The sequence below is a fragment of the Sardina pilchardus genome, chromosome 2 (genome assembly GCF_963854185.1).
Source record: "Sardina pilchardus chromosome 2, fSarPil1.1, whole genome shotgun sequence".
Taxonomy (NCBI): Eukaryota; Metazoa; Chordata; class Actinopteri; order Clupeiformes; family Clupeidae; genus Sardina; species Sardina pilchardus.
In genome coordinates this window covers 13710064-13732250 of record NC_084995.1, presented here as the reverse complement: position 1 = coordinate 13732250, position 22187 = coordinate 13710064, and the positions used below count along the sequence as shown (strand labels likewise).

Below are 22187 nucleotides of genomic sequence, written 5' to 3'. Positions count from 1 at the left end.
GACTTTTCTTTTTTACACTATGAGCACAATTAACCCCCTGTGGTGATAAACATCAGTGAAGTGCAAACAACTATTAATTGTTCAGCCTTGTTTTTCCCTTCTCTCATCAAGGTTGTGTGAGAGTTTAACCTCTCTGACCTAAGCTGTTGGATAGTTAGAACAGAAGACACACTCAGAGACAGAGCAGCAGAGCACGTCAGCCGTACCATGTGATCTGATGGAGAAACACTGTACATCATATATAATTTCTAATGTCATCAACATCAATAATGTACCACTAACCATGTTCTTCGAGTACCATATCACAGGAATAATTTAAAACCAACTTGTGACATGAAAAGGGTGCCGTATATGAAAGAAAGGGTGAAAGGTCACCCGTGTTAACTCTTTTTTTAAATTGTTTACGTCTAAACAACTGGTTGAATTCACTTGATTTTGTCATTGTCCATGTTATGCATTTGCAAGTCTTACATTAAATGCTCTTATCAAGTGTAGTGATATCTAAAAGGTGGATTTAGGTTTTGTCAGAAAGGGTGAAAATACGGTTGAAAAGGTTGTCCGTGGATACCATTCATGTGCTATTTCTATTCCTATCATCAAGAATTCTGCTTTAGCGGTATTTGGAATAATAATACAGGTTGACTCTAATATTTGACTGGAACCCGCTGTTACCCAGCAGTCCTTTTCCATGGTCTATACCACAGCTCTACAGCCTATCATTGAACCACTCAATAGTTCCAAGTCTTGCCCTCATTCCACGGGCTTCGTCAGTGCCAGTTTGCAATGTGTGGTCGACAGGAGCGGTCTCTCTCTCTCTCTCTCTCTCTCTCTCTCTCTCTCTCTCTCTCCCCTCGTTCCTCCTCTCCTGCTAATCACAGGCCAGTGAAAGGCAGCCAATCAGAGACTGCTTCTCAGAACCCCCTGCTTCCTTGTCTCTCAGAGCCTGGCATGGTGCACAGAGGGGGAAAGAGCGACTAAGAGAGCTAAGGAGAGAATGAGAGAGAGAGGGGAGGGGGGTTAGGGAGTGAGAGAGAGAGAGAGAGAGAGAGAGAGATAGATAGAGTGAAGGGAAGAGAGAGATAGAGAGAGAGAGAGTGAGGGAGAGCGAGAGAGGGGGTGAGGGAGTGAAGGAGTGAGGGAGGGAGGTAGGGAGGGAGGGAGAAGGCAGTTGGGTGAGAGACAGACAAAGAGAGAGAGTGAGAGCAAGAGAGAGAGAGACACAGAGAGAGAGAGAGGAAGAGGCAGCTGGGCTCGTGCACACAACTGTAGTCAGTGTTGGAATCCCAGTGCTGCCAAGAGGCGAGCGCAAGCCCGGCTCAGCTCTGAAATGAGGATAGATGACATGCACTAAGAGGGACACAAGATCTTTCTGAAAGGTAGGACTGACTTCTATCTGACAACATAGCTGGAATGGGGTTACTGTTTCTGTGCTGATGAGAGCACACAGTTGCTGTCTATGATGCACTTGGAGTCAGCTGTGTTAACTGCATATGGATTTGTGAGAGTTGCTGCCAAGTAAATTGAATTTAAGGAAAGTTTGCCTAGGAGAATATTGCAAATTTGTAATCATAAAACCACACAATTCAAGACGCATGGAATTATATATCCCTTTTAAATGTCAGTGTTTATTTCAAATCCATGTCAGTCACATCATCAGTGCCACTTTATATTAGTTGTTCGCCTATTGATTAAAATTATTTTGGAGATGAATGTGATCATTCATACCTTAACTATCCATAGCAAAATGAGGGATTTTCTTGTACGATATTGAACTAGCAATATTATTATTATTACTACAACAGCAGTTAAAACAAACAACTTCAAGAAGGTACAGTTAGTATATGGAAAACAACTGGATGGTGTTATTTATAGACCTGAACTTCAGACTCCCAGTTGTATATGCACAACATGTCTCCACTTAGAATCGTATTTCCTGGTGTCTCCAGTTCACTCCTAGTCTGTGATATCAGCACACATGCGTCTCGGCGAGTTCAATTTAATTTCTAAGAGCATGCTTAGAGGTGTTTGTGTTTGATCCGCCTTGCTAGAGATATGAGGCTCTGGGATGGCGAAGGCTTTGATGCGTCAGTCACTGTCTCTCCCCTCGGAGACTTACCCAGGCTTTTACTGTACAAATACTGGGACAAACATTGCAATCTGTTAACACAGTGCGCAGCTGAAGCTTTAGCGAGACGACTGCACCTTTCTGCTAGAAAGCCTCTGCCCACGGTGGGATTAGACTCAGTACAGCATCTAGAGGAGTGAGCAGCACAGTCTGGTGCGGTCTCAAAGCGCACTGAGGTGAGAGCCCTTCACTGCTTTTTTTCCCCCTGCAAGCATCATCCCCTCTGCGTGGATAATCATGTTATCCATTAGTAACTTCCAGATCAGTCAGTATATCAACTTTGTCTATAATGTGTCTTGGTTTTACGGCTATTTTGTCATCTTCTTAGATAGCAGATAATGCGCCCTCAGATTATTTATTGGTGCCACCACTGCATCCGTTTTAAGATCACCACTGCTTATGTTGTTTTTTGCACTATGTCCGAGTGTTTTACAAGTATGAGTAATCATATTATGGCAGTAATGTTCTACACAAACTAAAGTATACACACACACACACACACACACACACACACACACACACACACCCTCTGCCTGTGTCATATGTATAATTGCCTTTCAACATGGAGATGAATCACTAGATAAACTCCCTGTGCCCCCATTCAGGGCCACAATCACACTTTGCCTTCTGAATAGTGGGATCTCAAGCAAGGCAATTTGCTCCATAATGAGATAAAAGTCAGTGACAATCAATTTATTTTTGGCAGTGGTGTAATGTGATATTAATATCAGACTCTTAAGCTGCTGTAAAAGGGCCGAGGGGGTAGCACATTAAATAGATGTCTGTTGCTGAAACTAATGGAAGAGCACAGTATTAAACACCATCAGTACAGCTGGCCAAAGGACAGGCAGCTGCAATTAAAAAAGAGCTGAGAAACAGGCTTTATGTGGATGCGCTGTGGAGGGGACTGTGTCTCATGGCACCATTTCGTGACATTTAGTCTCTTATAAAAGGCTCACAAAACACTGTTTATCATGTCAATGTCTCCTCCAATTTCGAGTCAACTCAAGCAGACCAAACATGTCACCGCCCCTTCCTTCCAAGTACAGAGGAAAGACCTGAGCCATTAAAACCCTTGAACGAAAACAACGAAAAAAAAAGAAAAAAAGATCCTACCCTGGAACCTGTTTGGTTTAATTATCTTATATTCAAATGACTGCCTTGATTCTGTAAACCTGCTGGAATCAAAGGGCCTCCTGCGGTCGAGCCATCAACATGCAGTGCATCTGATCTGTATCAAAGTTTCAAAACAAAGAGGACATGGCATGAATATTTCAGAGGAGAGGCCAGCTGTGAAAGCCATCCTATGTGACAGGTGGGGAGATGGATGGACAGAGGCTGAGGGTGGAGCGTGGTAGCAGTGGCGGCGGCGCTGGGGGTTGCCGGGCAGAGCAGGCGGCAGCGCAGCTCTTGAGCTCCACCAAGTGGACGCTGGGATGCCGCAAGCGCCTGCGCTCTGCCGAAGGAGCTGGCAGGCGGACGTGTGGGCTCAGAGGCAGATTAAACACCTTTCTCACGGCTGATGATGTTGGGCTACTGGGCAGACACCTGACGCACAGTGCGTGGGCACGTCTAACGGCTTTGGGGGGAGTGTAGGGGGTGGGCTGTTTCACAATGTGCTCAATGTGTCCCTGGAGTGTTTGAGTTTTGGGTTTTTTTTTCCCCTCAGATTTGTATCAGTTAGACGTTGGGCCCTAATTTGAATTAAAGAGCAAAATCACTCAATGTCATGTGCATGAACTAAAGCCATTGTGTGATGTGTGTGTGTGGGAGCATTCAGTTGACTAACCAATGTTTGAGCACAGGACCTTGGCCAGGGCATGAAAATTATACCATTAGATTTTGCCTCATTGTTAAATTAGCTTTAGTTAGACTTCAGCCTTTTAAATTAGGGCCCTGTCACTCAGTAGACTTGTAATGACTAAGGTTTTTAAATGGCTCATGGTTTCAAAAAAGAATGTCAAATATGTAGTTAAGTAATGTTTTTTTTAAAAAATCTGCTCTAAAGCTGTTTATAACTTAGAATAACCTTAAGAACAGGTATTCAGGGATGAAAAGCAGAACTTTCAGTGTCATACTCAATTTGTCTCAAGCAGGCTAAGTGAGTCTGTGGTTTCGCACTACACACTAAACTCGCTGACTTCTTGCCATCAGAAATTCATTAGCTGTCAGGTATTTCCAGTGTGCAGTTCTGCTTGCTATGCACCATGCATCCTGGATTAATATCCACTATGCTAATGACATTCCTGGAAAGGCTTGAAATGATAATTGAAACGTTCAATCATAATAACAATCAAACTGGATTAATTGTTACAATAGAGAGTTGACTCTCTGCAGCCTGGAGGCATGATGCTGAATTAACAATGATGTCAACAACACTATTAAGCACTAGGCATATTATTTAAAAGCAATGGTAATAGGTGCATATTTGCCTAACTTTGAACACATAATAATAATGATCTGCATTTCAGTTCTCTGATGTGGTACCAAACAGGGAGACATGGCTGCCTCAGAGCCTCAAGCAGTGGGGATGTACTATAGTAAGGGGTAATGTAGGCCATGGAACGCCGGTCATTATCGGGAAAATAAGTCTTGTTTCGTCCTGAAGGGACTTATTTCCCCGATAATGACCGCCGTTCCATACATTATCCCGCTCATTATATGGCTACGAAAAAATAAACTCCACATGATGTATCTCTTTAAGTAATATCTCAGTATCCTGTCTTCACTGTGGTAGGCCTACATAACATGCTGTTGTTTTCCCCATGTGAGATAATAGAAAGACAGAACTTTGCTCTACTTGCAGCACTCTATAGAAGTCGTTGATAATCACTGTTTATCAGGCGGCTTTTAAACATTCTATCTATCAGGACATCCAAATTTGAACCGAGTTTTCAAATCTCCCAGATTTCCCTACTTTCTTAATATAAAACGTTGTAAGGTACTGGAAGCAGCAAGATGAGTCATGCAAGGTGATGAAACTGCAGTTAAGGAAATGAATGCTGACAAACAAATCAAATAATAGCATTATAAAGCATTCAGTATGCAGCATTATGTTTTAGGCCTGTATTTCATAGCTCTACGAAAAATGGATAAGATAAAAAATGACGATGAGCCTGGTGGGCTTTTTCCAACATATTTAACATACTGTATGCTGGGATTGCGGCAGCAGTGCTTAACACGTCATCACACTCACAATGTAGCTTCACCCCCCAGACATATCACATAGAGAAGTCGAGAGTTTATTTACATCTCTGATTAAATCTGTGTTTATGCACATTGAATTTGTTCCAGGCAGTGTTGCTGGGTGTGAAGCTTAATTAAGGCTCTGGGAATGGGTAAGAGATGGATCAAAGGTCAGAGAGAGATGTGGTGAACAGACATGATAATTCCAACATGTTTTGAATCTCTTCCATACAAATACATGTCTGATGCTTAAGCCGTGCCAGACAGTTTGTGTGGACATTACACAGATACATTTAAAGTAGTGGCCTTTATGGTACAGTATAGCTCAGGGGTGGTCTATGTCTGAATCATTTGGAGAACAGAATGGGCGAGTTGATTGGATGGACTCAAAAGACACAGGTCACCAGCATCTCTACTCTCATTTTGGTGTTAGCCTGCAGCATTCAGGATACACTTGACGAAGACCTGAGTGCTAAGACGTTGTACCTATTAAATCAGCTTGGGAGCAGTGACGACAGTGGGCAGATGCCTTCTGTGTTCCTTTGCATCCGTCAGGATTTTATGGAACTGGAGGGGTCATTGCAAGAGGGATCATTTTGGTGTTTATCCAGAAAAATGAACACAATGAGCGCACAATTTCATAAATTGTGGACAATATAGTATACAATTTAGTCAAATGTGTACACGGTTTATCAAATTGAGAGCCCAATGTATACTACATTTTGCATGGAATCTAGTCAAATGAGCGCACAATTTACTAAAATGAGCGCACAATTTACTAAAATGACCGCACATTCTGTCAATACACAAAAATATCTTGCAATGACTCCTCCTGGCCTGCATAGTATTTGGCACCTGTTGCATTGTATGTAAGCCTTCAGCATTCATATGGAGTAAAACTCCATGGAGTTAAAAGACACATTTTATAGTTATAAAATTTGAATATTATTTTGTTCTCCATATGCCACTGGATGAGGACTCACTGGGAGTTTTAAGATCAGCCATCTGCATCAATCAAGGCAGAACTCAACATCTGTACTCTTTTGACAGGCTGTTACATCTCAGCCCATGTGAGGAAGGGCTACTGTTAATCATAGAGGATTCAATCATAGAGGATTCATAGAGTTTGTTAAATATGACGAAATTCAACATAGGTGAGAAATGCCTTTCAAGAGTGCCTGCTCTCTCAACTCCCCACCGTAGTCTGGCCTGCTAGAGGCCAGTAATCGCTGGATCTGTGTGGCCAGTGAGAGTCCACTAATCGCTGGATCTGTGTGGCTGATAGATCTTGACAAGCAACTGTTCCCCTTCACCGGGAGTTCATGTTTCTCCACTCTGATTTCCTCTGCAGAGGTTCGAGGGGGGAGATCAAAGCGTGGACTACGATGTCAGATTCCCCCGTGCTGCCCACCACCCCTCCTCTGTTTCCGGCCTCTCCCTGCGAGCAGCCTCGCCCTCATTAGATTATCCAGCGAGGCCACAACGGACGGACGGACGGACGCGCGGATATCTCTCTCTCTCTCTCTCTCTCTCTCTCTCTCTCTCTCTCTCTCTCTCCGGTGGATTGATCGATGTAATGATGATGAATCGCTTCCTCCCTCTGCTCTCCCTGCTCCTCATCTCCCACCTGAGCAGTCCGGCGCGGCCCATGCCTCGCTCTGGCGGCGGCAACGGCGGCGGGGCGAACAGGAAGCTGACCGCTGGGGCGGTCAGAGGCGGGGCAGTACTGCACAGGTCCAAGAGAGGCTGGATGTGGAACCAGTTCTACTTGATGGAGGAGTACACGGCAAATGAATACCAATATGTTGGCAAGGTGAGACTCGAGTGTGAGGTGTGTGGGTCTTTCATTGAGAAGATATGTGGAGTGTGTATGTACTGTATGTGGTGTGTGCTGTGTGGACTGAATGCACTCTGTTGTGGTTATGTAGCCTATACATCGCATGCATTATCCTTGGGCATGATCTAATGTGGAGCACACATGTAATACACAAGGGGGGCATATGCATGTTAGTGAGTGCAGTGTAAGTAACAACTCAGATGAGACACAGATAGCACAAGTCATGGCCTCTTTTATTTAACATGAATGTACTAAAGAGGAGGCCGATAAACTATTATAAAGGGATGGTGCCTTGCGCTACCTGAGATGTGTAAACCAATTCAATAGTGGAGCAGCTTTTAGCATGCAGGGAAGAAACTGAAGTGAAATAATAACATAAAGGTGAACAAATGTAATGGTTGCTTTTACAGCTGAACTGGTGCGAATACTGGCGTCATTGTTTCTAGAGCTCTCAGACTACATATCAACTAAATAACATCTGCCATCGTTGTTTTTGGAAAGCTCTCTTACAATAGATCCACTAAATAACACCTGGTTTGTTCCAAGGTCATAGCAATGTAGGATTCCTGTAGTGTCGCATAGTCCCACCCAAATCAACGCCTTGACTTTTCTCCTGAACTGTGGGGGTTAGACATATGGCTCGGTTCAGCATGAGAAGGTTTGACATCCTATTTTCGATTTGGTCTCCCATCTCCCTATACTCTATGGTATCATCAAAGGGATGCAAAGCAGAGCAAATATGAATTACACAGTCACTGAGGCTTAAGTATTTTCAAAGAGTGATAAGCAGAGAGGGATACGGAGAAAGAGTTGATAGGAGTGGAGCGGCGAGGCAGGCAGGGAGGCAAGCGGAGAATACCGGTTTTGACAAGCATTAACATTCCCAGGACCAGGTGGCCAGAGCCGGCAGAAATGGATGTCAGGCCTGTGTGGTCAGACTGCATCTTAATATCATCCTCTCCCTCAGCATTCTCAGTCGGTGCACAGTTTCCGTGCTTTGAGTCAAGGCTTCCTTTACAAACAATGTTTTCCGATATTAATTCATCACGATGACGGTCCCAGGTCTACGGTTTGTGATATACAGTATGAGTTACTCTATTTCAGTTAATACCTTTCAGAATGTCTCTGATACAGTGAGATGCCATACGCATTTGATGAATGAGACTCCAAGTCTTACCTGTCATGAATTAATCATTGTTCACCCTCAACCACTCAGGATGTCTAATGAATTGGATAGACTACTTTCATTTTGTTAATTGGCTTGTTTAGAAACTGTTGACAAGAGCTGGAAACCAATCGAAATCACACCCACCAAGATGTGTGACAAAATGTGTGTCGCGTGTTGTGTTTCTCTTTAAAATAGGGCAATTATTGAGGCATCACACAATATGCTACTTTGGTGTCATGTCTTGACGCCTCCTATACTGACATGTAAAGAGGCGAGATGGGGCTTTTCACGTGATGTTAAGACACCATGCATCACTCTTCAGAGATGATGTTGATGACACTGAGGTATATGACAGCAGCTCCACTCTCTGCTGCTCTCCCAACACCAAAGGACCCGTGCATGCTGTGACATACTGCTCGGAGAGATATACAGCGGTGGGCTGGAGACCAAACTCCAGACTTCGCAGAGAGTCTGGCCTAGATCCATTGGCGAACGTTTATTTCCTGGTGGGTGGACGTTGTCTGAAGTTTGAATTCATTAGAGTTCAATCACTAACGTTTGGTAATGACGAATGTTGACCACGGGGGACACAACGATAACGATAGGCTTGCCACTTGAATGTAATCGCTCTCAGGAACGCCCTTTGTTTGCTGGTTGGTCGGAGGTGCTGTTGCTGGAGTAAACGAGGGCAGATCAAGCTATTCCAGACGGAGTACTGTGAGGAAAAGATATTGAGTGGAAGTACGTAGACAGGCGGTGTCAGCAGGCTAATACAGCAGAGGTGGGGAGAGCTCAATTCTGTCCAGGTTGGGTTGGGTTGCAACTTTGCATTGGGGAGTTCTCTGCTTCTTTGCAATCATTTTCTGGGGTTTTGTCAGGGGTTGGAGTTATCATTTAAGTTAATTCATCAAGTTGTCAGTGTGTAATATCCACAAAGTCTATGTCAAGTCTCAGATGGTGTGTGTAAGTATTTCCAAAATTAGTTTTCTCTCTTGGCAAATGTTGTCAACATTTCAGTGGCACACAATTTCCAGCCAATTTCCAGCTAACATGACAGCCACCCTGATGTTTAAAGTCAGGAAGCATATTATTCGGTATCTGCACAGCTTCGAGGGTAATAAATCATGCATCATTTTAGGTCATATTCACATTCAACAGCAATATTACCAAACAAAAATGGATTCAAATATTGTAGGAAGACATCAAATTAAAAAAAAATGTTTATGCACCTGTGCACCTTGTCCACAAATTTAAAAGGATGAAAATATTGTCGAAAACACTCAATCAGTTCATGAAAATAATTATTTTACCAGAGCACCTCATGTAAATAAACTAAGCTTTAAATTAGCTTTGTCTAAAGGTTTACTGGAAACCTTTCTTAAACTCAGCATGTTATAAACACATTTATAAAGTTTATAAAGTAGTCATAATACATTATTGTATAACTAATCACATAATTTCACTCCTAAATCACAATGATGTCGTAGTGTACACCCAATTATATAATTTGATCAGACATTTTTGGAGACAATTAGCAGTTACATTTATGCATAGCAGCATGCTAATCTGTAGACACAAACATGGTTTGGGGTAGCCTATAACTAGCTGAATCACTCCTCTTGCCTCCTCCTAGACTCTACTCACGGTTGAATCATGAGCTTCACTTTTTAAAGTAATTGCTACGCCCTGTCCACTTGAGTACTAAGTTTCTTGCCAAGCAAATGTTCTGGTATTCACTCACCAACGCATGCCTTCTCTACCCAGCTCCAGTCCAACATGGACAGACTTGATGGCACCGTGCGCTACGTCCTCACCGGAGAAGGAGCGGGGACTGTATTTCAGATAGATGAAAAAACGGGTGATCTCCACGCCATCAGGAAGTTGGACAGGGAAGAAAAGGCCAATTACACGCTGCAAGTTACAGCTGTCAACACAAGGACAAACCGGCCTCTGGAGCCGCAGACCGAATTCATTATCAAAATCCATGATATCAATGACAATGAGCCAAAGTTTGCCAAGGCCACCTACACGGCCAGCGTCCCTGAGATGACGGCCGTCGGTAAGTGCGTCTTTTTCTCTTTATCTTTCCGTCTTTACGATGGCATTGTTTTGGGCTGTGAACAGGAACCATTTTTGGCTGCCACCAGAGGCTCAGCAAGGTCAACCCTAGTTTCATGGTTTTGGCTTTGAGATTTTCATTTTTTGACAGGCCTTGTGAAGCGTGAGGGGGGTGTTAAAGGGAGACGTGCAGAGAACTGTAGGGCGTGCTGCTTTCACACCAGCGTTCATTCTGCTGGTTATTTCAGGTCAGTGTCCTGCCACTGTTGTGGATTATTGCTCCCTGATATTTTACTTATATGGATGGAGACAGCTTTCCTTTGTATGCTAGTCTGAGCCCAGGAGAAGGAGAAAAGCACAAATTTCATCTGTGTGAACCTTGAAGCTCCATACCTGAAGCTTTGACCAAGCAAAATTGAAATAATAACATGTGAGATATATCAGCAATATTTTGTAATAATATAGACTTGTCTCTGCAAGTGATGAATCCTCGGAAGATCTTAAACAAAAATAGATTTGTGCCCCTGCGCCTATAACCAGGTGCACTGCAGAATAGCACAATAACTTCAACTGCTTCAAAATTGGGTTCTGATTGATTTCTTTTTGTGGTCTATAGACATAGCACAGTTCAGGAACATCTACAAAAGACGTGTGTGGGGGAGGGGGGGTGGGAGCACTTTGTCAATGTGCCAGTGTAGGTGCTTTGTTTGATGCAGGCACTGGACTAGGTGTTTTGGTAATTGTGCTATTTTTTGGAGCCAGGCAAATTTTAGCCCAGCTCATTAGTGTTCCCCATGATGGCCCGAAGGAGAAGAAGAGAAGAAACCTCAACAAGAGGTTCTGACGAGAGCATTGGCAAAATCTGATCCTAGAGCTACCGACTATAAATAGGACAGGGAGACAGCGTTTGTAGCCTGTTCACCTGTCTGTGCGTGGGGAACCGATGCGGCTCCTCACTCTAGTGAGTTTTCCATCCGTGTTTAACCAGAGGTATTTCCAGTGGACTATACAGCCTATCCAAATCATGTGCCGCAGCAGCCTCGCAGTTGCACGGGTTTGTCTGAGTGGCTCTCTGGATGAAAAATGAACGAGAACAAAATCACAGTCATCTGAACGCTGTTACCTCCTCTGCTGCTCTGCCTACCCTGCATAATAGGCGCGCATTTATGGATGAATATTTATTTTCCATTTGCGCAAGCACTCAAAAAAAGCACCCTGCTTCTAGAACATTCACACACTCGTGCTCGGAGGCTCTGTCTTTCTGGAACCCCCGTCACATTTTGCTCTCTATTTTACATCTCATTCTAATTCCAAGCTCATCAATCATGACAATCAGACAAAATCATAGGGGAGAGGCTAAAAGCGCTGGCTTCCAAGTCTGTCACATGGTGGCATGACTAAAAATACTGATGATAGATACCCCATGCATATTTAAAAAGTCTCATGCTGTTTCCTGGCAATATAATAAAGATAACTCCGACTGCTCAAGCTCAACTCTGAACACGGTGCCAGGCGTCTCTGTGTGCGCTCACCTAGGAGAGAAACTAATTATGTTCTTCACTATGATGGCTGTTTATTTTTCTTCCAGACTTTGTCCTTGAATAGCAACATGCTGGCCCGAACTTCCTCATGATGCACCGACATGTCTTAGGAGCCCTGGAGGTGTCATTGTGAGATGTATTCATTGTTTGGTATCAAGAGAATGTTTTACAAAACTGAATTCTGAAAACCTGTGCTCATTCTACTAAATCATGTACTCCTTTTCTGAAACCATATGCTCGGTTACAGTACGTTTTTATTGTGTGTTTCATTCAGATACTAGGCCAGCACAACAGGCTGACTTGGGCCACTGTACTCCCCACATATAAGGTTCCCCTTGATCATTAAGTCAGAAGCCAATCTAGACACAGTAGGCTACAGTAGACACCAAGCTAAAAACTATATATTCACAAAATGGAGTAATGGCTCAACATTGTGTGCAGCTAGCTGTAAGGAGGAGTGCATAGGGACTGTCTACAAAGTGCAAAACAGAGATTGGCTATTGCAATCCATCTCTTTTAATCTGTAAAAATCACTTTGTCTTTTAAGTCTCACAATGTTTCATTTCTGATGTATTGATCAAGGGGAATGTCTAATGTGTGGACAGCCAAGCGCACTAACTGCACAGAACAGTCCATTGGGCTGCCTCTACCAGTTCCTGTGAACAAAATGTGATAATTAAATAATTAAAATGACCACACAATTAGATTTGAATGAGAGCATAATTTAGTAAGATGTGCACACAATAGTAAAACAAGTGTATGATTTAGTAAAATGAGGACATTGATTAATAAAATGACATCAACATGCAACAGTCTTGCTATGACACCTCCTGGGCTCTGCGTATAACGTTACAGAAGATGTTTTTTGGATGTTCTATTTCATCTCTCTTGCCAAGCGGTTGCATGTAGTTGTGATGACCGCTTGTGTGAGGTGAAGCTGTGAGGTGGTTCATTATAATTACTCACACCTGGGGCAGGAGTGGGCCATCTAGGCCCAAAGACACACTTACACCCCCTCAGACATCAACATACACACAAACACAAACACAAAACACACGCTCACACACACACACACACACACACACACACACACACACACACACACACACACACACACACACTCACACACTCTCACACACACAGATACCAACACTCTGACACAAGCATCTACTCTCAACACTCACACACTCACTGTACATTCACACACTCCTCCATACATGCTTACTTTACTCCCATCAAACTTCAGTCTTTGTTGCCATTATTTACCATTTACAACTAGTAGCCTAAACCCTCTAGAATTGTACGGACTAATCGTGAAGTGATTTTTTACATTGTCTTGTTGAAGCCTCACTTGTTTGGTGCATTCCACTCCAGCCTGGTCTGTGGCAGAGCCATGGTGGTGTGTGTTTACACTGTGAGATGAACTCAAGAGAGAAGAATACAAATGAATAAGCTGCTGGTTTACAGAGTCATGGTGGTGTGTGTTTACACTGTTAGACGGTCTAAAGAGGGACACAATGAATAAGCTGCTAATTTCATTTCACTTGTTTGCCTTAAAAAATCTCCAGGTACGCCAGTCATCCAAGTCACCGCCACAGACGCGGACGACTCCTCCTACGGCAACAGTGCCAAGCTGGTGTACAGCATCCTCCAAGGTCAGCCCTACTTCTCCGTGGAGCCAGACTCAGGTGGGTGTGCAGGACATATGGAGCCAGACGGGCCCGCAGCTGACACGTGTCCCCCAGGCCCTCGCCGTGCTGACAAGGAGGCATGAGCCAGAGCGCAGATCTGACAGTGACGTTTCTCATCCCACCCGAGCCCCGAGCTTCTGACGATCAGTGGGACTCTCCAAAGACTCGCTAGGGAGCTAGTGTGTGCCACCTCAGACTGTATGGAGCTAGCTAGATGGAGTAGATAATGTGTTGCATCTTATTTATATTATGCTAATCCTTCTCGAGCACATTCGGTTTTTTTCTCTCTGGATTTAATGTTGAAACTGCATTCTTGTGTTAGGTCACTTAGCACATACAGAATATGGCAACCATGCTGGTGTTTTTCTGGTGTACTAATTTTGTATTTTGCATGTAATCATTTAATTAGGGTGGATCAAAATAGCTTTACCCAATATGGACCGGGAGGTAAGGGAGAAGTACCAGGTGGTCATCCAGGCCAAAGATATGGCAGGGCAGATGGGAGGCCTCTCTGGGTCCACCACAGTCAACATCACTCTGTCCGATGTCAATGACAGTCCACCAAGATTCTCATCCAGTAAGTAGAGTAGCATGCTTACAGTACCTATGAGTATTTACACTATGCACACCATAACTAGCAACCAGACAATAAGCAGCCTCACTCAGCAGCCATGTTTACATGGACAGTTTTTTTTTTGTCATTCCGATTAAACGATTGCAATTCTGATTGAAAAATGTGTAGTGTCTGTTTACATGGGGTACGTTCTATTTCAATCATGTGCTCTCAAGCACTTTCGAATATTTGACTGGTTGCTTACTTCTTGGGAAGATACAGCAGGCACTCCGATGTTCATCTTTCATTCTGATTAATTATTCTGATCGGATCAGGCATTTTTGTTCCGATTGAGGGGTTTATATGAGAATTTTGATTCCAATTGAGACCTTATTCCGTTTCAAATTGGATTCAAAATGTAAACGTGGCTACTCACACTTTTTTTGGTTCTTTGTTTGAAGGTTCTTACCATCTCAGCATTCCGGAATCAACCGAGGTAGGCTCCACGGTGGGGCCGATAAAAGCCAAAGACGGCGACGCAGGAGAGAACGCTGAGATGGAGTACAGCATTATAGATGGGGATGGGAGGGAGTTCTTCAGTATCCTCACGGACAAAATGACTCAGGAGGGGATCATCGTGGTGAAAAAGGTGAGCTGGCAACTGCACCCATATTGCTCATCATGATGCATTATCAACAGGTACCTGGCCACTATGTAAACAGAGTATCCATCAGCCCAAGTGATACATTCCTACAAAAAGCAAACCCAGTATCACGTATCCAGATATGAGTTACACTTTTTGTGGACTATACAAGGCTGAATCAATGCCAGCCAACCATTTAGGTTTCAAAGTCACCGTGAACTGAGATAGATCATATAAAAATGAAACAGAGTATCACAAACTGAAACAATAACAATTGCTTTCATATGTGCTAGTTTCATCAAACATACTGTGCAAAAACTACCACATTGCACATTGTATGTACATCACGTATACTGTATACTCCTTATATCATACAAGTCCACAAAGACAATACAGTCAGCATTGAGGATGGATTGTGTTGTGTGCCCATAGCCATAGACAGCTTAATCAGTATTGAGGTTGTATTGTGTTGTGTTGCCATACACACCTTAATCAGTATTGTTGAGGTTGTATTGTATTGTGTTGCCATACACACCTTAATCAGTATTGTTGAGGTTGTATTGTATTGTGTTCCCATAGACACCTTCATCAGTATTGTTGAGGTTGTATTGTATTGTATTCCCATAGACACCTTCATCAGTATTGTTGAGGTTGTATTGTATTGTGTTCCCATAGACACCTTCATCAGTATTGTTGAGGTTGTATTGTATTGTATTCCCATAGACACCTTCATCAGTATTGTTGAGGTTGTATTGTATTGTGTTCCCATAGACACCTTCATCAGTATTGTTGAGGTTGTATTGTATTGTATTCCCATAGACACCTTCATCAGTATTGTTGAGGTTGTATTGTATTGTATTCCCATAGACACCTTCATCAGTATTGTTGAGGTTGTATTGTATTGTATTCCCATAGACACCTTCATCAGTATTGTTGAGGTTGTATTGTATTGTATTCCCATAGACACCTTCATCAGTATTGTTGAGGTTGTATTGTATTGTATTCCCATAGACACCTTCATCAGTATTGTTGAGGTTGTATTGTATTGTGTTCCCATAGACACCTTCATCAGGATTGTTGAGGTTGTATTGTATTGTGTTCCCATAGACACCTTCATCAGTATTGTTGAGGTTGTATTGTATTGTATTCCCATAGACACCTTCATCAAAGTGATATTGTATTGCATTGTGGAGTTTGCCTGATAGTCTGCTGTCCTGTCCCTTCAGAAACTGGACTATGAGCGGCAGAGGGTGTACACGGTGAAGGTGGAGGTGAACAACACTAAGCTGGACACGCGCTACTCCTCGCTCGGGCCCTTCAGGGACACGGCCACCGTTAAGATCACGGCCCAGGACGTGGACGAGCCGCCGGTGTTCAGCGTGTCGCCGTATGTCGTGGAGGTGCGGGAGGACACCGCCAGAGGCAACGCCATCGGGAAGGTCACCGCCTGGGACCCCGACAGTCCTCACCACCCAGTGAGGTGAGTGGCCAGCCAGTGAAGAGACTGGAGAGAGCTTAGAGACCTACAACATACAGACAAGATAACAACCCCCCCAGACACACACACACACACACACACACACACACACACACACACACACACATAGTATAGAGAAACATACACACTTCTATAATGTCCTTAGCCTCTATAGTGTTCTAACAGCACAGCCATAAAGTAATTCTGCCAGCCAATGGAACAACACGTTAGAATACTCCCAACAAAAGAAAGATAGAAAAAAGCCATACATCTATCTACTTGGGTAGATACAGTCACGGCAGCAATCATCACTAATGAAAAAATGACACATATTGCTTTCACGATCCATTACATTGTGGCATTATGAGAAATTATGTACAATGCAAGACACAAACATAAAATCTTCCTTTGAGAACATCTACCACATAAACAGCATGACAGATAGCATCTATAAATAGAGCTCGGCTCAGATTTCATCTTAGCAGTTTTATCTTGTAAATAATATTCTTGTCCAGAGCTTTATTTGACTATAGCCTATTCAGAATGGGGAGACAATAACTATTTGGGCATATGCAATATATCCCATGCTTATTTCAGATGAGAAATAGCCTACTTTGTACTGAAGGCATTAAGCAGTTTTTAAAGCAGATATTTTTTTCACCTCCCACCTGTAACTAAAATTAAACTGAAAAAAGAAAGATTAGACCTCCAGAATTAAATAAACTAAGTGCAATTCCGTGGGCTCAGCTAAACAGTACAGCACAGAACATAATGAGTTTGTAACAAACCTAAAAGTTCAGCAATTTCCTTAACAGTAGAGCTCACCAAATAGCTCAAGGTTACTGCCTAGATGGAACTAACAAATTACTCCACTTTATTGGTAACACCTTGCCTTGCAAATTCAATTTTCTTAATTAAACCAACACTGGCATAAAGGCTTTTTAGGGCATAAGAAGCCACAACAGTAAAACACAAATATTCACGTGTAGCTAGAGTGCCCCCTGTCTACAGCTGACTGTAGTACTTCTGATGGGAGTGAGTTGAGTTTTCCGTGATTAAACCTCCTCATTGCGGCATGAAAGGTCACTTTTCTTGAAGCAGCCTCACACATTTACAGCCTACAGAGTGATGAAGGAAATCACAGTGCATATGTTCGGTCTTTTAAACAGGTACTCCATTGACCACCATACAAATCGGGACAAACTCTTCTACATAGACCCAATTGATGGATCAATTACAACCCTGCAGCCATTGGACCGGGAGCTGTCGAAATGGCACAATATCTCAGTGCTTGCCACTGAAATAAGTGAGTTTTTTTCACTCGCGCTACTCACTGAACTGCTCCAGGAACAGGAGCGAGGAGGGGAGCAGCAAATTGAAATAAATGTGGGGTTGCAGAGGGTAATGGCATGTGAAATGCATGCGTCTCAGCCAACATCCAGAAATGTTAACACGAGTCGAAACAACTTCTTTGGTGTTTTTCAAATATCCCAATAGCAGACGATCAGGAATGGGTGGACGACTGACTAGTCTCTGTGTGCTGAACTTTCAGATAACCCACATCAGATGAGCCGAGTGCCTGTTCTCATCAAGGTCCTGGATGTCAACGACAACGCCCCGGAATTCGCCATGTATTATGAGACATTTGTTTGTGAAAATGTCAAAGCTGGCCAGGTACAGTGAAATTCATTTATTCCCTGATTAGTTGGGTGGAGGATGTTAATGACATTTGCATACATATTCAACATGATGTCTCTCTTTTGTTGTAGCTTATACAGACTATCAGTGCCACAGACACAGATGAGCCTCTTTTTGGACACAAATTCGTGTTCAGTTTAAGTTCCAACAATCCCAATTTTACAATACTTGATAATGAAGGTAAATGACACATCACGTCACATCATATCAAATGTTCATGTTACTAAGAAATATACAAACATACATTTGAATATACATTCATATACTGTATGTCCTTTTAAGTGTTTCCTTATGGTTTGAATTTCCACAATCTTTTGAATTATGAATTCAATCAGACGTTGGGATTAATGAATTGCTGAAAAGATCCTTTTAATCTCACACCGCATGCTTCCCGTCGTCCATCAGATAACACCGCCCGGATCCTGACCCGGCGGAGCGGGTTCAATCGGCACGAAGTGAGCGCCTACTACCTGCCCGTGGTCATCTCGGACAACGACTTCCCCGTGCAGAGCAGCACCAGCACGCTGACCATCCGCGTGTGCGGCTGCGACGGCGGCGGAAACCTGCGCTCGTGCAGCGTGGAGGCGCTTCTCCTGTCGGCCGGCCTGAGCACAGGGGCGCTGGTGGCCATCTTGCTCTGCGTCATCCTCCTCCTCAGTGAGTGCAGGGGCCCACAGGCCACACCACTGACTATGCTATGCATCTCTATACAGGCCATATCATTGACTGTATGCTACTGTATGCCCATCTCTATACAGGCCACACCACTGACTGTGTGCTATGCCCATCTCTATACAGGCCACACCACTGACTGTATGCTACTGTATGCCCATCTCTATACAGGCCACACCACTGACTGTATGCTACTGTATGCCCATCTCTATACAGGCCACACCACTGACTGTATGCTACTGTACATCTCTATACAGGCCACACCACTGACTGTGTGCTATGCCCATCTCTATACAGGCCACACCACTGACTGTATGCTATGCCCATAGCCACACCACTGACTGTATGCTATGCCCATCTCTATACAGGCCACACCACTGACTGTATGCTATGCCCATACAGGCCACACCACTGACTGTATGCTACTGTATGCCCATCTCTACACAAGCCACACCATTGACTGTACAGTATGCTATGTCCATCTCTATACAGGACTCCCACTTTAAGCGAAATGTAAAATTCCATGACTTTTCTCTGACTTTCCCTGACAAAAAAAATCATTTCCATATAATGAAGGGTACGGTATACCGACCAAATGGGGGGTAGGACGATTCTGAGGGCCCAGCAATGACAGAGAGCCCCTAGAGAGCCCCCCTGCCCCTCAATAATGTCCTTATATGGGTAAAGATGACAGTTTGTTTGTAGGCAAACTTCAGAGGTCTATTCTAATGGCATCTGGCAGCTGCTGCTTTCCTTGTACTTATTACACTAGTTCTGTATAGTGCTGCTTATTGATACACAAAAGGCAATTAGTCCAATTGCCTGCTTAGTCTGCGTTGTAAATGTGTAAATGTAATTTATAATTGTTGTGGATACAGTACATTGTTTTCTCATGCCAGTTTCAAGATGCCCATGAGGCAAAAATCACAGACAGATGGGCAACCCAGACCCACTCACTCCACTATTACGTACTCGAATACCCACCTTCTTTTTTGGAAAAAGGAACGTTGAAATGTGACGTTCTATCCGTTATTTACTGATCATCCTGTGTCTGACGCCCCACAGTGATCGTGGTGCTGTTCTCGGCTCTGAAGAGGCAGAGAAGAAAGGAGCCGCTGATCATCTCCAAGGAGGACGTGCGCGACAACGTGGTCAGCTACAACGACGAGGGCGGCGGCGAGGAGGACACGCAGGCCTTCGACATCGGCACGCTGCGCCACCCGGAGGCCGTGGAGAGCAACAAGCAGCGGCGGGACATCATCCCCGAGATCCTGTTCCCCTACCACCGGCCGTCCCCCACGCCGGACTGCGCCGACGCCCGAGACTTCATCAACTGCCGGCTGCAGGAGAACGACAGCGACCCGTCGGCCCCGCCGTACGACTCCCTGGCCACGTACGCCTACGAGGGCACCGGCTCCGCCGCCGAGTCCCTCAGCTCCCTGGGCTCCAGCCTCGCCGAGGGCGACCACGACTACGAGTACCTCAGCAGCTGGGGCCCGCAGTTCAAAAAACTGGCGGATATGTACATAGCCAAGGACAAGGCCTAGGTGCGCACGGCAGACCCTCCCCTGCCTCGGCTCATGGTTGACTTTAGCAGTGACTCTGAACACACACACACACACACACACACACACACACACACACACACACAGACACACACACACACAATATGCGTGCGATTGCGTTCACTATAGTGTATCGTTTTCATCTGTTTATTTGCCTTTAAGACATTGCGTTGCATTTGTATCACGTGCAGGTCAGCTCTCGCCTTGAGGTGTGTGTTGCGGCAGTGTTGTGCTGGGAGCGTCGGTGATTGTCCGTGATTGTACAGCTGTCTTGCAAATGTGCTCTGAAATCTCCGTGCAAGGACAACGGCTGATGGAGGTTTTGATACTTGATACTTTGGTTCATGTGAAGGCTTTTGCATTTTGAAAAGGTGTCATGCTGTGAAGTCAAATGAACTGTAAAACACATCAGGACAGATGTCACACATCTTTGATGTCACACGTTTTGGTGTATGTATGGAGGGTCTTTGTGTTTTCTACACACATTTTTATGTATATTAAGTTTATTTTTTTAATAAAAAATGGAAAACAGATGCATCACCCACTTACTTGCTGGTGATTATCAAGCTACTTAATTCAACAAAGAGGGCATTAGCAGTTTTTTTCCGTATGATTAAGTGGATGCCAACAGCAAAAGCTTATGTGAAATCTTAATCTGTGGAATATGTTAGTATATAGATGTGAAAATAGAGGGGCTTCAAGAACATGAAACAAACAGCATATTTCAAGGACTATTTCAAGGACTTCGATTTCTGTCTGGTAAAATAACTAAAGTTATTCCACAAAATATGTTCTGATTACGTTTGTATGCCCGCCGCCACACGTATGCAGCTTCTCTCACCATTAAAGCAATCTGTAGACTCACAATAAAATTCCCTTTGAATTTCAGACATAAAAAAAAGAAACACTGCAAAGTTCTGAGTGTTTAGGTCGCCGACGCCACAGCTCAGCAGGAGCCAGAAGGCAGACTGATCCTGGTGATGAAACTGAATCTGTGAGCGTGAGGAGGATTGTCTGGGAGGCTGTCAAACACCGAAATCACTTGCCAAATTTCCTCCCTTGACTACCGTCAGCTGCTTAATTCAGTGTACAACCAAAATCTGAGGAGATAGAGAGAGGCAGGGGGATGTGAGTGGGGGAAGCATGTTGAGGAATGATGCGGTTATGTTGTGCACCGTCTGGAAACTTAAAGAGATGAGGCCCTTATGTCAGAATGGGCATTATTTAGTGGACCTAAATATCATGCTTGTGAATTTGGAGAGAATATGGGACTATCTGTTCATGAATCCTTTTGTAGGAATAGGAATATCTGGAGGATTTGCACACGGGTGCAAGAAGGGATTGGCTACCTGAAGAGATTAAGGAAGAGAAGATCAGGGAGGCTTCCAGGGGGACTTGGTACACATGATTAGTTTCATTGAAAATCCACAAGGATGTAAGGACGGCATACGGTCTGATATCTAAGAAATTTGATTAACTTTGAGCTTTGTCATTACTGTTCCTTAATCTGAGAGAAAGTAGCGTCATACTGCACAGCACCACTGAAACACCATTAATCAGAGTCACTTGATCACTACGTACCTCTGAACAGCAGTTCAGTAAGTAACCACTAGATGGTGTGCAAGAACAAAAGAGTCAAGTCATGTACATTGATGAATAGCCTGCTGCAATTGTACATGTATTGGCCCCCCGGGTAAAGCTGATTACATAGAGGTATCATCCTTTGGCAACTCATCTTAATCTTACAATGAAATGATGAAGAAAGATCCAACCTTGAAGAGAAGCAAATTTGTCTTGAGGGGATTTTTTTTTTGTTTCTTTTAAAGCATGTTCAAATATTGGTCCCCCAAATATTGGTACTTGGACTTTGCCTGTGGTCAGACAAAATGAAAATGGAGGATTTATGGCAACAAACACTCAAAGCGGGCCTGGCTCGCACATTTCACTGCTAGCAGGGGCTGTGATGTTGTGAG

At 43.8% G+C, this 22187-nt stretch overlaps 1 protein-coding gene across 1 annotated transcript; it reads left to right on the top strand.

Annotated features, from left to right (window-relative positions):
* The first annotated feature begins 1234 nt into the window (after window positions 1–1234).
* Window positions 1235–20715, top strand: cdh10a (cadherin 10, type 2a (T2-cadherin)). Its single transcript, XM_062554266.1, has 12 exons — window positions 1235–1376; window positions 6663–7124; window positions 10081–10375; window positions 13484–13603; window positions 14016–14183; window positions 14621–14808; window positions 16029–16282; window positions 17449–17585; window positions 17832–17953; window positions 18049–18157; window positions 18383–18634; window positions 19715–20715. The coding sequence occupies exons 2-12, from the start codon at window positions 6888–6890 to the stop codon at window positions 20194–20196; spliced, it is 2364 nt and encodes a 787-aa protein (XP_062410250.1). The 5' UTR covers window positions 1235–1376; window positions 6663–6887; the 3' UTR covers window positions 20197–20715.
* The last annotated feature ends 1472 nt before the right edge of the window (window positions 20716–22187 follow it).

Coding starts and splice junctions, on each gene's coding strand:
- cdh10a (XM_062554266.1), top strand. CDS start 6,888: ATGATGATGAATCGCTTCCTCCCTCTGCTCTCCCTGCTCCTCATCTCC. Junction 16,283..17,448: donor AGTCCTCACCACCCAGTGAG/GTGAGTGGCCAG, acceptor TCTTTTAAACAG/GTACTCCATTGACCACCATA. Junction 18,158..18,382: donor TACAATACTTGATAATGAAG/GTAAATGACACA, acceptor GTCGTCCATCAG/ATAACACCGCCCGGATCCTG.